Source organism: Hyperolius riggenbachi, chromosome 11 (assembly GCF_040937935.1).
Source record: "Hyperolius riggenbachi isolate aHypRig1 chromosome 11, aHypRig1.pri, whole genome shotgun sequence".
NCBI classification, from domain to species: domain Eukaryota; kingdom Metazoa; phylum Chordata; class Amphibia; order Anura; family Hyperoliidae; genus Hyperolius; species Hyperolius riggenbachi.
The window spans coordinates 14,047,229-14,063,162 of record NC_090656.1 but is presented as its reverse complement, the minus strand read 5'-3'; the positions used below and the strand labels follow the sequence as shown (position 1 = coordinate 14,063,162).

At 49.4% G+C, this 15,934-nt stretch overlaps 1 protein-coding gene across 1 annotated transcript in view; it reads left to right on the top strand.

Moving 5' to 3' along the window:
- The window catches only part of CHMP1A (charged multivesicular body protein 1A), a 42,811-nt gene extending 31,674 nt beyond the window's left edge, over nt 1-11,137 (top strand). The window contains exons 3-7 of the mRNA XM_068260720.1: nt 563-640; nt 3,624-3,770; nt 3,891-4,019; nt 8,445-8,632; nt 11,030-11,137. Of these exons, the coding sequence (XP_068116821.1) occupies nt 563-640; nt 3,624-3,770; nt 3,891-4,019; nt 8,445-8,632; nt 11,030-11,051 (564 nt within the window). The 3' untranslated portion in view covers nt 11,052-11,137. The remainder of the gene's footprint in view (nt 1-562; nt 641-3,623; nt 3,771-3,890; nt 4,020-8,444; nt 8,633-11,029) is intronic.
- The last annotated feature ends 4,797 nt before the right edge of the window (nt 11,138-15,934 follow it).

Genomic DNA, 15,934 nt, shown 5'->3' with positions numbered 1-15,934 from the left:
GCAGTAAAAATGTCACCATGTGATAAATGTCAGAAAATAAATCATGGATTTAAAATGTTACAATGGGCAAACACTGACTAAATCATTTATACATAATTATTGTAAAAATGAAGCACTTTTTTATTACATTATTTTCACTGGAGTTCCTCTTTAAGCAATACCAGCTGTCCTGCTGATCCTCAGCCTCTAATACTTTCAGCCATAGACCCTGAACAAGCATGCAGCAGATCAGGGGTTTTACATTATTGTCAGATCTGAGAATATTAGCCCCATGCTTGTTTCTGGTGTTATTCAAACACTACTGCAGCCAAATAGAGCAGCAGGGCTGCCAGGCAACTGATATTGTTTAAAAGGAAATAAATATGGCAGCCTCCATAGTTCTCTTGCTTCAGTTGTCCTTTAACAAAGGTATTTCTATGCAGTCAGTGGTAGAGAAGAGACCTCCATTTCACTGGTGTAAATCTGAACATTCATCTGATATTTCCTTACAAGCTAATTTCATTAACGGACCTATCACACCGTGGTAGCCATAGCATTCTAAATATAATTTGTCTGTGTTCAGTTCACAGCTAAGCAGCTGGAAAAGTTGGCCAAGAAGGCTGAGAAGGACTCCAATGCAGAGAACGCCAAAGTCAAAAAGGTAAGGTAATGGCATGTGTGAATAGTAATGGCCTGCTTCTGTGTGTCTACATGAGTACCAGTGAGTCCAGATTAACCAGTTACCAATCACTTTCTTACTTGCCTGTGTCTCTAGAGCAGCCAGTCACTTCCACTGTCTGCGTCCAGAACAGCCAATCGCTGCAGTCCTAGTGGGAGTTTGAGCAAAGCTATTCGCACACACATATTCGCACACACATATACGCACACACTTCCTCCAAGCCCTGATTTGTTAGATATCAAACAGATTCCTGATCCTGCATGGACATGCACAGTGTTCCGTGAAAGAAGCTTGTAGAAGCAAACTTTGAAATGTAGGGGACAAGTTTGCTTTCAGTCCGTTCCCAGTGATCTGACGAGAGAGTGGATTCGATATGGTCTCCCACCAAATGTCACACTCCCTTTCCATGTCCTACCTCAAACCCAGATAGAGGAGGTTCGGTGTTCTCTCCAGAGTTTTTCCCAGCTGGTTGACATTAAAAAGTAGTCGGGTGGGGTGCGACAGGGGAATGAAGCTCTGCTTACAGCATAGGAGAGGATGAGGAGGTAAGCCAATAACAGCTGGGTGCTCCCCAAAATTAGCCGGGTGGAGCACCCAGCTAAAAGATCCTAGGGAGAACACTGAGGTTGCCGGTCCTCTCCTTCAGATGGTACACTCCTACCAAACCAAAGACCATGTAGAAGCATAAAGGGGGCCTTCCACAGGCTTGGACTGGCATTTGTTTAATTTGTGAGCCATACACACTACATTACAGGCACTGCTCCCTTCTTCATTTGAGTGCCCATAGCATGTAGCGTGTATAGCTTATACATAAAATAAATGCATGTTTGAGCCTGTGGAGTGCCTTCTTAATTTGTCTGCATTGTTTCCTGCCACCCTCCTCCTCAATATTGTGTGTTTTCAGAGGCATCCTGACCAGTGATGGCTGCAGTTCCTCCTCCGTGTTGGATGTATCAGGACTTCTAACTGGTCATGGTTGTTTGTTTGTCCTCCTCAGTGTATCAGGACCTCTTACTGGTAATGACTACTTCCCCTTCTCAGTGTTAGGTGTATTAGGACCTCTGACTGGTCCTCCTCAGTTTTGGGTATACAGGAACTAACTGGTCATGGCAGCTGGTCCACCTAAGTGTTGGTTGTACAGGTCCTCAGTGTTAAAGGAACACTATCAATACCCAAGTAGCGTTGTAAACATTTTCCTACTTTTCATATTAAATATCAGAGGCAAAAGCTTTAATTTACTGTGTGTAGGATTTTAGCTAGGTTTGGAATGTCTCATTTGCAGAGGTATGAATCTCTGCAGTCTGACATGCTAAGAACAGAGTAATATTGAAGCAGATTATATGAAAACAGGTATCAGGTTTCACACATTACAGTATTACAAATGTTCATGTTGCACATAAGATACACTTCCTCTGCTCTCTGTGAGAGAAAGCTCTGCCTGTCTCTGACTGAGCTCTCTGCACACACAGTTAACAGATAATACTGGGAGGGAATTTCTTCCCTTTCCCCTCATGGCTGAGTCTGCCGTCAGAATTTCAGCAGACTGCCATCAGAAAAATGTGAAAAGAAATTTGATATCGGTAAACAAAAAGATATGCAGTGAAATGTATACACCAGTACTTAGCAGCACTTCCCAAACATTTCCTATCTCAACTGAAAAAAACATGTTAATTAATGGTGTCCCTTTAAGTGTATCAGGACCTGTGAATAGTGATGGCTGCTTGTCCTCCTCACTGTTGGGTGTATCAAGACTGACAAGTCATGACTGCAGCTCCTCAGTGTTGGATGTATCAGGATCTCGTTCATGGCTGTGATTGTCCTCCTCAGTGTTAGGTGTATCAGTACCTCTGACTGGTCCTCCACAGTGTTGGGTGTACAGGACCTCTGACTCGTCCTCCTCAGTGTTAGGTGTATCAGGACCTCTGACTGGTCCTCCTCAGTGTTGGGTGTGTACAGGACCTCTGACTCGTCCTCCTCAGTGTTGGGTGTACAGGACCTCTGACTCGTCCTCCACAGTGTTGGGTGTACAGGACTAGGGATGTTTATTGAGATGTGAATAATTTTGAGTTCATGCTGGATCATGCAAATTTTGTATGCACATTTATGCAGCTTGAAAATAAACCAATCAAATTTTTCTTCAGCAGTGTTTGATTGGTTCATGTTCAAGCTGCATACATTTTTTTTTTTTTTTTTATCCCGACCTCTGACTGCTCATGACTGCTAGTCCTCCTCAGTGTTTGGTGTATCCTGACCTCTGACGGTTCATGGATTCCGAGCTTCTTATCATGATTGTTGTCCCTCTGTTGTGTTGGGTGTATGAGGGCCTCTGAATGATTATGGCTCCTTTTGTTCCTTAGTGTTGGTTGTATCGGGGAGAGCCTCTGACTGGCCATGGCCCCCATTGTTCCTTAGTGTTGGTTGTATCGGGGAGAGCCTCTGACTGGCCATGGCCCCCATTGTTCCTTAGTGTTGGTTGTATCGGGGAGAGCCTCTGACTGGCCATGGCCACCATTGCTCCTTAGTGTTGGTTGTATCGAGGAGGGCCTCTGGTTATGGCCCTCATTGCTCCTTAGTGTTGGTTGTATTTGGGAGGGCCTCTGACTGATCATGGCCCCCATTGCTCCTTAGGCCGGAAACCCGCTAGGATCGATTTCTAATTGCTAGTGATTTGAAAAGGCTCTTGCTAATGCAATGCTATGGGGGATTTTTATAAAATCACATCCCTCAAGTGGGATCACACCCATAGCATAGGAGTTTTCAAATCGCAAAGCGCTCAGAAAATCGCTCCTAGTGGGTTTCTGGCCTTATTGTTTTGTATCGGGGAGGGCCTCTGGCAGGTCATGGCCCCCATTGCTCCTTAGTGTTGTATCGGGGAGGGCCTCTGGCAGGTCATGGCTTCTGTTCCTCCTCAGTGTTAATTATAACTGAGGAGCTCTTACTAAACACGACTTCTGTATCTCCTCAGGCTCTGCAGCAGAAGAATGTGGAAGTGGCCCGGGTTTATGCAGAGAATGCCATCCGAAAGAAGAACGAGGGTCTGAACTGGCTGCGGATGGCCTCACGGGTGGATGCGGTTGCTTCTAAGGTTCAGACGGCGGTTACCATGAAAGGGGTAAGGCTGGAAAAAAGAGAGCATCTGTTCTGTGTCAGCTTTGCTAGTCCTGTAAATCTGACTTGCTGAATCTGGGGCAAGGAATTCTGACTGCTAACCTTTCTGTAATATCCTTTTCAGGTTACCAAGAACATGGCTCAGGTGACCAAGTCTCTGGACAAGGCACTGAGCTCTATGGACCTGCAGAAGGTTTCGGCTGTTATGGACAAATTTGAGCAGCAAGTCCAGAATCTGGATGTTCACACATCGGTGAGTGATGGGAATATATTCGTGTGTAGCATCTGTCTGTCTGTCTGTCTGTCTGTCTGTCTTAGACTGTGGTAGGGCATTAGATGTGACCCCTCTAAAGGACAGTAGTCGTGTGACTGGCTCTATGTACTCTGTACAGAGGTGTATGATATAGAGCATAGACTTTGGTAGGACATTAGATGTGACCCCTCTGAGGGGCAGTTAGCGGTGTGACTGGCTCTATGTACTCTGTACAGAGCTGTATAATATATAATAGAGCATGGACTGTAGTAGGACATTAGATGTGACCCCTCTGAGGGACAGTTAGTGGTGTGACTGGCTCTATGTACTCTGTACAGGGCTGTATAATGTGTAATATATAATATAGAGCATATACTGTGGTAGGACATTAGATGTGACCCCTCTGAGGGACAGTTAGTGGTGTGACTGGCTCTATGTACAGAGCTGTATAATATATAATAGAGCATGGACTGTAGTAGGACATTAGATGTGACCCCTCTGATGGACAGTTAGTGGTATGACTGGCTCTATGTACAGAGCTGTATAATGTGTAATATATAATATAGAGCATAGACTGTGGTAGGACATTAGATGTGACCCCTCTGAGGGACAGTTAGTGGTGTGCCTGGCTCTATGTACAGAGCTGTATTATGTGTAATATATAATATAGAGCATAGACTGTGGTAGGACATTAGATGTGACCCTCTGTCCTAGTGGACACTGTCGTGCACAGCGGGGTATGGGGGGGGGGGGGGGGCTGGGGTGCGGCGGCATAGCTAGCATAGTTGCCCCAGTATAGGGAGTTTAGTTGCCCCAGTATGGCTAGTATAGTGCCCCAGTATGGCTAGTATAGTGCCCCAGTATAGCTAGTATAGTGTCCCAGTATAGCGCCCCAATATGGCTAGCATAGTGTCCCAGTATAGCTAGTATAGTCCCAGTATAGCTAATATAGTGCCCTGTATGGGTAGGTAGTGCCCCAGTATAGCTAGTATAGTGCCCAGTGTGGCTAGTATAGTGCCCAGTGTGGCTAGTATAGTGCCCAGTGTGGCTAGTATAGTGCCCAGTGTGGCTAGTGTAGTGCCCAGTATGGCCAGTGTAGTGCCCAGTATGGCTAGTATCGTGCCCAGTGTGGCTAGTGTAGTGCCCAGTATGGCTAGTATCGTGCCCAGTATGGCTAGTATCGTGCCCAGTATAGCTAGTATAGTGCCCAGTATAGCTAGTATAGCGCCCTAGTATAGCTAGTATAGTGCCCAGTATTGGTAGGTAGATCCCCAGTATATCTAGTATAGTGCCCAGTATAGCTAGTATAGTGCCCAGTATAGCGCCTTAGTATAGGTAGGTAGTGCCCCAGTATAGGACTTGGTTTAATCTGCACTTTAGTGACCATATTCTGGCCACCTGCTTATGTGCACGATATACAATAATTGTTGGGATATACCTAGTATTCTTCTCATAGGATTTGTTATTGCACTTATCACATTTTGTATTATATATTGCTATTGATCATTTTGTCGCATATTAGCTGTATTTGCAGGCACCGCCTACCTATATGTGTGTGTGTGTGTGTGTGTGTGTGTGTGTGTATGTATGTATATATATATATATATATATATATATATATATATATATATATATATATATATATATATATATATATATATATATATATATATATATATATATATATATATATATATATATATATATATATATATATATATATATATATATATATATATATATATATATTGTTACTACCCCCCGTTTTTTGCCAGCCCTTTATCCATTATATAATACCGCAGCCACCCTACCCTTATTACAGGGTGTTTTTACTATCTTTTGTATATATTTTTTGTCTGCCTCCCCTAACTAGCGTTGCTACAGTATTGTTACATGTGGTTTTATTATATCCATTAGGATTGTTTGATTTATAATAAAGTGAAATATTATAGGCATTTTGGTGCGTTGTGAGATCTTTTTTCGTTTTTCCTGCTCATTGTTTGTTGCTCTAGATGCGCACATTTTGCCCACTATACTATTCTATTATATTGCAGTGCTCTCTGGTTGCCTCCCCTTTTTGTTGATAGTGTCCCCTAATGTCTCTGCAACGGAAAATTCAAACAATCTACTCACGTAGCAGACTCTCAGCCTCCAGCATCTCTCCCCAATCTTCATTGCAGCAAAATCTCCCGTGCTGACAGGCAGAGCAGAGCTTCGGGAAAATGGCGCTCAAAGCCCAGCATTGGAGACAAATAGACTTCAGTGCTGGGCTTCGGACGCTGTTGTCCCGTAGCCCTTGTCCTATAATCCACAGACTACTGCAGCCTGGAGGTGAGTTGCGGGCAGTGAACAGGCGCAGTGTCCATTGGACGCCATAACACCAGTTCACCTGCATCGGTGGGTCGGATGATATAGCCAAGTGGGGGCTGTAGTTTGCCTACCCATGGACTAGACTATATATCTGTACAGCGATGCGGAAGATGTTGGCGCTAAATAAATATTGTACTAAATAATAATAATCTAAAAGAAGTGATCATGAGTTGTGGTTTGCAATGCCTGTATCTAGCCACTGGAGGGCAGTCTTACTTTGCTCATGTGTTTATAACAACTGAAGACTTGGGAGGATTGCTTGCTTTTCACATGCTGAGATGTCTCAGGACTCTGGAGGAGTTTATGGCCCATACTCACGGGCAACTTTTTGGCCTGTCGCCAGCACATGTGAGCGTGTGCGCGACAGGCCGGCGACAGCTGTCGCTGTTGCGCCTCCCCCCGCCGGAAGCCCAATGTATAACTTACCTTGTTGCTGTCGCTAGTCCGCGTACTGACGCGGACTAGCGACAGTTGCGGCGTCGACTGTCGCCAGGCGATTGAGCGGTTCAATCGCCCGGCGACATCAGCGACGAGCGACAGTTCGGGGTGCGCGCCCGTGCAACGCCGTATACTCACGGGCGACCTGTCGCTGCAACACGCGCGCGCCGCGTGTTGCGGCGACACTTGTAGCCCGTGAGTATGGGCCATTAAGCCCCATCTACACGATACGATTCTTTGTGTGATTTGATTACAGTTCTATTTACAAATCGATTAAATCAGGCAGATCGTAAATAGAATCGTAATCGAATCGCACAAAGAATCGTATCGTGTAGATGGGGCTTAAGGTGGCCATACACTGGTCGATTTGCCATCAGATTCGACCAACAGATAGATCCCTCTCTGATCGAATCTGATCAGAGAGGGATCGTATGGCCACCTTTACTGCAAACAGATTGTGAATCGATTTCAGCCTGAAACCGATCACTATATGTGGAGCGCCAGTCCCCTGGTCTCGCAGCTTCTTCTCCGCTCCTAGCTCCAGACCGTTCCTGCAGCTACTGAACTTCCTGTCCAGGGGAAGTTTATACAGTAGAGGGCGCTCTACTGTTTAAACTTCCTGCCGGGACAGAAAGTTCTGTGTAGTTGCAGCCGGTCCGGTATCCAGCGCGGAAAGAAGACAGCGGGGACCAGGGGACTCACGCCGGCCAGAACAGGTAATGTATACCCGCTGTATTGCGCCAGTCATCGGGCATTCGAACGCCGCTAGCGATGCACTCCCGACCCACCGGCGATCGAGAGAAATCTTCCGCACGGACAGATCGACGGGAACGGTTGATTTCGGACGGAAATCGATCGTTCTGTCAGCGGTGTGCGCGGCGATTTCACAGCCGATTCGATCACTGTGATCGAATCGGCCGTATATCGGCGGGAAAATCGTTAGGTGTATGGGCCCCTTTAAAGAGACACTGTAACAAGAAAAATGTCCCCTGGGGGGTACTCACCTCGGGAGGGGGAAGCCTCCGGATCCTAATGAGGCTTCCCCCGTCCTCCTCTGTCCCACGGGGATCTCGCTGCAGCCCTCCGAACAGCGGCCCGACAGCTTGTGCAATATTTACCTTTCCAGGCTCCAGCGGGGTCGCTGTTGCGGCTCTTCTGACGGAGATAGGCGGAAATAGGCGATCTCCGTCGGGTCCGCTCTACTGCGCAGGAGACTTGCAAGAGACTTGTGCCTGCACAGTAGAGCGGCCCGACAGCTATCGGCTATTTTCGCCTATCTTTGTGGGAAGAGCGGATACTGCGCCTGCCTGCGCTGGAGCCAAAAGCTGCATATATTAGCATGAAAAGTTACACAAATTTGCATAAACTCAGAAATATTTGCATCTCATTGATCATCCCTACTAAGTAGTGATGGGATGATCTAGTGGAGAGGGGTGCAGCAGATAAATGGTGGAAGAAGCCTGCATGGGGATAGGCTGAGAGGCATAGATGCATGGTGGAGGGAGCTACCATTCAGGATGGATTATAGGGGAGTTAAATTACATTCATGATGAGACAGTGCTTACTCTGTTTGGACGCTCCCACCTTCTTATTTTACCTTTCATGTTTCCCCTGCAGGTGATGGAAGACTCCATGGGCTCTGCCATGACTCTCACCACCCCCCAGGAGCAGGTGGACAATCTCATTGTCCAGATTGCAGAAGAGAACGGCCTGGAGGTGATGGACCAGCTGAGCCAGCTGCCCCAGGGAGCGACGTCAGTGGGGGAGAGCTCCACCCGCAATCCGGAGGACCAGCTGTCACGCAGGTGAGTAGCGGCACTGCTGAGTACTGTAGTGCTCCATGTATGGTAGCAGCGTATAGGGAACCTGACCCATGGAGAGTTAAAGTGAACCTCTACTCAGCAGCACTGAAAAGGCTTGGTATTTCTTTAACAGTTTCACAGCATCAGAACTTTGTTTTTCTTACCCAAGCCTAATTTTTAGCTGCACAGAAAAAAACTACCCGGGCATTTTTCCCCTGATGCTGTGCAAAGCATCATGGGATTCCTAATGATTCTGTTCTGCTGTTTTTGGCGCAATTTTTTTTTATTTTGAATTTGAGATTTGAAGCCTAGAGCGCGCAGCTGGGAGGGATGATCAGGACAGTTGGAGCTGTATCTCATGCTCCCTGTCACCTCCTTTCAACCAAAAAGATGGCTGCTCCATGAAATCAGACATTTGCCTGTTCTTTTAAAACAGGGTGGGTAAGAGATTATATTACTTACCGCATTTATTTTAATTAACATGACTAATGTAACTTAATGACAGTATGTTTGTTTAGGCTGAAGTTCCCCTTTTAAGGGGTTCTCTGGGGGGGGAGGTGTTGAAAATAAAAACAGACACTCACCAGGGGGCTTCTTCCGCCCCCTGTAGCAGTAATGTCCCACGCCGTCCTCCGACGATCCGCTGTTCCGCACCGCCGGCCCCGGTCTAATGCGGCATCTCATCCGACTGCGCGGCTGCGTGCGTGCTCACTCCCGTGCGTCATCGGAAGCTTACTGCGCAAGAAAACTTTGTACTGGACCTGCGCAGTAAGCTCCTGATAGCGGGAGCGCGCATCATTCATCTTGTTAGACAAATAATTGCCTGGTGCCGGCAGCGGGCAACGGGTAATCGGAGGAGGACGACGCGGGACATGGCAGCTACAGGGGGCTGATAGAAGCCCCAGGTAAGTGTCAGCTTTTATTTTCAATAAAATCTTGGTGCACCTGTGCCCCGACCCAGCAACAGCTTCCTGTGCCCCCACCCAGCTAGCAGCAGCAGTTTCCTGCGCCCCCATCCAGCTAGCAGCAGCTTCCTGCGCCCCGACCCAGCTTCCAGCAACAGCTTCCTGCAGCCTCACCCAGCTAGCAGCAGCAGTTTACTGCGCCCCCATCAAGCTAGCAGCAGCAGCTTCCTGCACTCCCACCCAGCTTTCAGCAGCCCTGCCCCGCGCGCCGCAGCTTGTTGCGCCGTCGCCCCGCGCGCCGCAGCTTGTTGCGCCGTCGCCCCGCGCGCCGCAGCTTGTTGCGCCGTCGCCCCGCGCGCCGCAGCTTGTTGCGCCGTCGCCCCGCGCGCCGCAGCTTGTTGCGCCGTCGCCCCGCGCGCCGCAGCTTGTTGCGCCGTCGCCCCGCAGCTTGTTGCGCCGTCGCCCCGCGCGCCGCAGCTTGTTGCGCCTTCGCCCCGCAGCTTGTGGCGCCCTCACCCCGCGCGCTGCAGCTTGTGGCGCCCCCACCCCGCGCGCTGCAGCTTGTGGCGCCCTCACCCCGCGCGCTGCAGCTTGTGGCGCCCTCACCCTGCGCGCTGCAGCTTGTGGCGCCCTCACCCTGCGCGCTGCAGCTTGTGGCGCCCTCACCCTGCGCGCTGCAGCTTGTGGCGCCCTCACCCTGCGCGCTGCAGCTTGTGGCGCCCTCACCCTGCGCGCTGCAGCTTGTGGCGCCCTCACCCTGCGCGCTGCAGCTTGTGGCGCCCTCACCCTGCGCGCTGCAGCTTGTGGCGCCCTCACCCTGCGCGCTGCAGCTTGTGGCGCCCTCACCCTGCGCGCTGCAGCTTGTGGCGCCCTCACCCTGCGCGCTGCAGCTTGTGGCGCCCTCACCCTGCGCGCTGCAGCTTGTGGCGCCCTCACCCTGCGCGCTGCAGCTTGTGGCGCCCTCACCCTGCGCGCTGCAGCTTGTGGCGCCCTCACCCTGCGCGCTGCAGCTTGTGGCGCCCTCACCCTGCGCGCTGCAGCTTGTGGCGCCCTCACCCTGCGCGCTGCAGCTTGTGGCGCCCTCACCCCGCGCGCTGCAGCTTGTGGCGCCCTCGCTCCGCAGCTTGTGGCGCCCGCGCCTCGCAGCTTGTTGCGCCCGCGCCCCGGGCGCCGCAGCTTGTTGCGCCCGCGCCCCGGGCGCCGCAGCTTGTTGCGCCCGCGCCCCGGGCGCCGCAGCTTGTTGCGCCCGGGCGCCGCAGCTTGATGCGCCGCAGCTTGTTGCGCCTGCGCGCCGCAGCTGGTTGCGCCCTCGCCCCGGGCACCGCAGCTGGTTGCGCCCTCGCCCCGGGCGCCGCAGCTGGTTGCGCCCCCCCCACCACCACCACCATGAAGCTGCTGCTGAGCTCCCTTTGATCCCGCTTTTCTGAGGAACAAATAATGAGTTGAGTCGCACAAATCAGATATTTGGCTAATATAAATCCTTTTTATCTTGCAGGCTGGCCGCTCTGAGGAACTGACGTCCCACCTTTTCTGCTTCCCCTCTCCTGGGCTGGAAGGTTCTGGAGTTCTGGGGTACACTGGGGTCACTTTATCACACTGTGGCCTTCGCTGATGATATTGGGAGGATTCTGGGCCCCTGTGCTGTGCTGCTACTACTACTGTCCCGGAAGCTGGCCTGTGACGATGCAGATGTCGCCATGCATGGTGGGAAGCCCTGGAATCAGCATGTCGCCTGGAAGGGGCGTGTCTTCTCCAATCACATTCTGACACTCCTCTTTCTTCCTCCTGCAACAAACAAGACACTATTCCCAGCATCCTCTGCTTGCTGGGCAATGGGCCAGAGAGAGACACCAGAGCGTATGTCAGGGAAACGAGACTCTGGCCAATATAAAGGTGGGTAGTTAACAGTGACACTACCAACGGCTCTTTTATAGTGTGCTTGGGATATACATCCCCCATTACTAAGCTGTTGGGTGTATTTAGCCTCTTCTGCTGGATGGTCATACTATTTAGGTTATGATTCCCCTATAAGAGATCCCTCATGACTGTCTGCAGACACTGCCTGTCCTTTCCTCCATTACGTTGCTTAGGCGCTGTCTGTTCTCTCGGCCAACTGTTTAGCCCTTAAATGCTCATTCTTATTGGCTAGAAAAGTAAAAGGCAGAAGCTGATTGGCTGATGAGGTTGCCAGGCAGACTGCCAGCACACCTCTGGTTATTTATAGCGCTGTGCAGTCTCTCACTGTCAGTTTGTGAAGGTCAGTAAAGCTCAGGATAATGTCTTCATGCTGTACTTTTGTGTCCATGTCGCTGGTGTTTGAAGGTAGGGCAGGATTCAGAGGCCAATCCGAGATGGTTGTGGGATAGAATGAATGGAGCTAGTCTAGTTTAGGGGACCCAGCAGGAAATGTCATAGGGAAATTCTGCTAATGTGATTGGGCGGACAGCACTCTCTCGAACGGCTAGGTTTCAGATAAACTACGCCCACACTATTCGGCCAATCACAATGCTGCGTGCTGTAGAGGGCGCTGTGATTGGAGAATTGTTTCCTGCTGAGTCCCCTAAACTAGACTAACACTGAATTAATTTCAGGGTAGGTGAACACTCCCTGTGGTGGGCATTGAACCTATTTCAGGAACTCGCAGCTCAGGCTCTATTCTGTTAAAAAAGACCATATCTGTCTAAAGCAGAGGCTTCTGGGAAATTAGTTTTCTTTGATTTGTCCGGGGTTATTTTGTTTTCCAAGTGCCGTTATGCAATGTATGGAAACTCCGCTTCTCCAGAGGATTACAATAATTGATGTGTAATGGGGATTATTTCACAGAAGAGCCGTCACCTTCCCTGTCCGTAAAGCTCATCGAAAGGGCATGGATGAAGCTTTATGGACAGTAACGAGCCAGAGTTTCCAGAGACTGGAGAACTGCTTCATAGGCCCAGTGCACACCAAAACCGCTAGCAGATCCACAAAACGCTAGCGGTTTTGGGTGCGGAGTGCAGATATTTGGGGCAGTGCACACCGAGCGGATTTGGATGCAATCCGCCGGCCGCATCCGCCTGTTAATCCGCGTGGCTAATGTATTTGAATGGGCTGGTGCACACCGGCGGTTTGAGGTTTTTTGCAAACCGCAAACGTGCCTCCTGCTGCATGTTTGCAAAAAACCTCAAACCGCCGGTGTGCACCAGCCCATTCATATACATTAGCCACGCGGATTAACAGGCGGATGTGGCTGGCGCATCCGCTCAGTGTGCACTGGGCCTTACTGCATTTAGGCAAAGTTCCAGGGCGTCCAGTCACAAGATTAGGGCTTGTCTGACGGGTGCTGACATATTGCTGTTCTGTGCCTGCGGACCTCTGCTGGAGGTCACCATGCTTGCTGTAGTACAGCACCAGTGAGGCCTTTAGGAAATGGCAAAAGCAGATAGATGAACCCAGGTTGTCTCACCCTGTGCCAGAGCACCACACACAGGCTGGGGCTAGAAGTTCTTTGGTCCAAGATAAGGTACATTACATCACATCATCATTTAGGCCTCTTTCCTCATTTGTTAAGCAGTTTCGGTCACCTGGTTGCCAGTCACAAACTGTGGCTTTCGGTAACACTGCACATGTTTCATTTGACACACAGCAGCATTACTCAGCAGCAAAAAACCCTCAAAAAACAGTCTGTCGCGTCTGAGCATGGTAACCGTGGTGCTCAGATGCAGCTGCATAGGAGGGTGCTGGTCCACCACCAGTGCCGAGCGCTAGCAAGTGTCCGGCTGATGGGAGCAGCGGACAGGCGGTGAATTCACCACATTCAGCTGCTCCTGGAATAGAGGCCTAACAACTCCAAGCCAACCATTAGGCCTGGAACCCACTGAAAACAGCAAACGCAAAACGCTACCGCTAGAGTTTTGTCTGAGCGGTTTGCAAGCGGATTCATGCGCGTTTGCGGTCGCGTTTTGCAACATTGTATTTTTTTGCTCAGCGGTTGTGTAGCGTTTTGCGTTTTTATCCTGATTGGTCCTGTGAATTATTTTTAATTTTGTTACAGTGTGCTGAACCGCAAAACGCTAGCAAAACCGCTCAGTTTAGGTTTTGCTGAGCGTTTCTGCTAGCGTTTCAATACTTTACATTGAAGCGCTAACGCTCCCAAAATGCTGCACGTCCTGCGTTTGCGTTTCTGGGAAACGCAAACGCTCCTGTGGAATTTGCCCCATCCATTAACATCAGCTGAGCGTTTTGGCAAAACGCTAGCGTATCGCAGCGCTGCCAAAATGCTCAAAAAAACGCTCTTGTGGGTTCCAGCCCTTAGAGATGGTCAATTCGATGCTGCTAAGGCCTCTTTTCCACGGACAGTTGAACTGTGTGCTCAGCAAGCAGTTACCAGACAGCAGTGAGCAGTTGTGAGAGGCATTTCACTGCCTATCAACTGTCCATGGAAAAGAGGCCTAAATCTTGCATGCAAATGTAACAGATCGTATACAGCTTGGAAGTGGCCCAATCAAAGGCACTTCCTGCTCACTTTCTATTGCCCAGGTCCAAGGTGCATAACATTTGCATTAAATTTGCATGTGAGCCAAGATCATTAGCATCTCATTGGTGATCTCTACTAGCCATCCAGAGATCTGTGCTCTGATAATAGCCTCTGCTGGGGTTCCGCTGACTGCAGCGACCTTCTGTGGAGGTCTTTATCCACACTGTAGGCCACACCGAGGAGCTCTCTGGCCCTGAAGTTCAGCAGCAGACCTGTGATCATCTGTTGCAGTGTTTCTCAAACCTGTCCTCGTGACTCTCCAATAGTGCATATTTAGCAGGCAACCTCACCTCTGCACAGGAGGGGTAATTAGTGTCTAAACTGGGTGGATTCCTTGTAGCTGAGACACTAATTACCCCACCTGTGCATAGGGGAGGTTTCCTGCAAAACATGCACTGTTAGGGAGCCAAGAGCACAGGTTTGAGAAACACTGATTTATGGTGTATGGATGATAAATTATATGCGTTATTTTTCTGAGTTGATGCAAATGTATGCAGTTTGAAAATGGACCAGTTTTCAAACTGCATATATTTTCATACATTTGGAAGTATTTGCATATCATTGATCATCACTACTGTAGCCCCCACATCTCCCTTCCCAATCTGGAAACATGTAAGGTGAGGTCTCACCAGGCAAGAGTTAAGGCCTGTTTCCACTACATGCGGATTCTGGATGCAGAAAACTGACTCCAATGAATGCCTATGGGAAATCTGCATCAGAAAAATCGCGTTTAGTGGAAACAGGCCCATAGGCATTCATTGGAGTCGGTTTTTCTGCATCCAGAATTTGCGTGTAGTGGAAACAGGCCCTTAGACGCGGGGCTACACCACTCAAGGGAAGATATGAATTTCCACCTTAATTATTACAGAATTAAAAGGAACCTGAAGCCAGAGGGATCTGGACGCTGCCATATTTATTTCCTTTTAAACAATACCAGTTGCCTGGCAGCCCTGCTGGTCTTTCATACATCAGTAGTGTATGAATAACACACCAAAAATAACAACCATGCATCAAATCTTGTCAGAAACACCTGATCTGCTGCATGCTTGGTCAGGGGCTATGGCTAAAAGTATTAGAGGCAGAGGATCAGCAGGGCTGCCAGGCAACTGGTATAGTTTAAAAGGAGATAAATATGGCAGCCTCCATATGCCTCACTTCAGATTCCCTTTAAATCTCATAATTAGAGATGCTCAAATCCGAACTTGGATGAAATCCGGATAGTTTTTATCCAGATTTCATCCTGTTAAATCAAATCACCTGTGTGGGGGAGTGTCAATCAGGTCCATCCCTCGGCGCCTCCCACGATGCGGCCCAAGTGGCGGTCATGTGATTACAAACACTACCTCCTTCTGGGTTGAAGGAGGAAGTGTTTGTAGTCACGTGACGCGCGTGGACTGCATCGTGGGAGGCGCCGAGGGACGGACCGACCTAAGAAGACGTCAGGCAAGATTACCCTCCCCTCTCCTGCACAGGAGAGTTGATTTAACAGGATGAAATCTGGATAACATCTATCCAGATTTCATCTAAGTTTGGATTTGAGCATTTATACTCCTAATCTGAAGCAGTTTGTCTCTAGTCATGTGGGCCAGCTTCACTGCCTTTGTGGTGGGTGGTTCTCTTGTAGTGGGCAGAGCAGAGATTCCGGAGAGATGTAGGTGGGGCCTGCAGGTCTGTTTGCAGTGTAACCACCCTTTAGCTGGCCAGCGCCCCCTGGCGGAGGTGTCATGAAGCGGCGGCTGTTCTTTTCTCCCCTCCGTGCCACCATGTTGCCGCCCCCATTATTGTATTATCACTCTGTACTCTCCAAGGCTTCTTCATGTAAATGAAAATTATTATTTTTTTTTAAACCTGATTTGCCTTTTGTTTTCGGAGTTTCTGCTTTGTCTT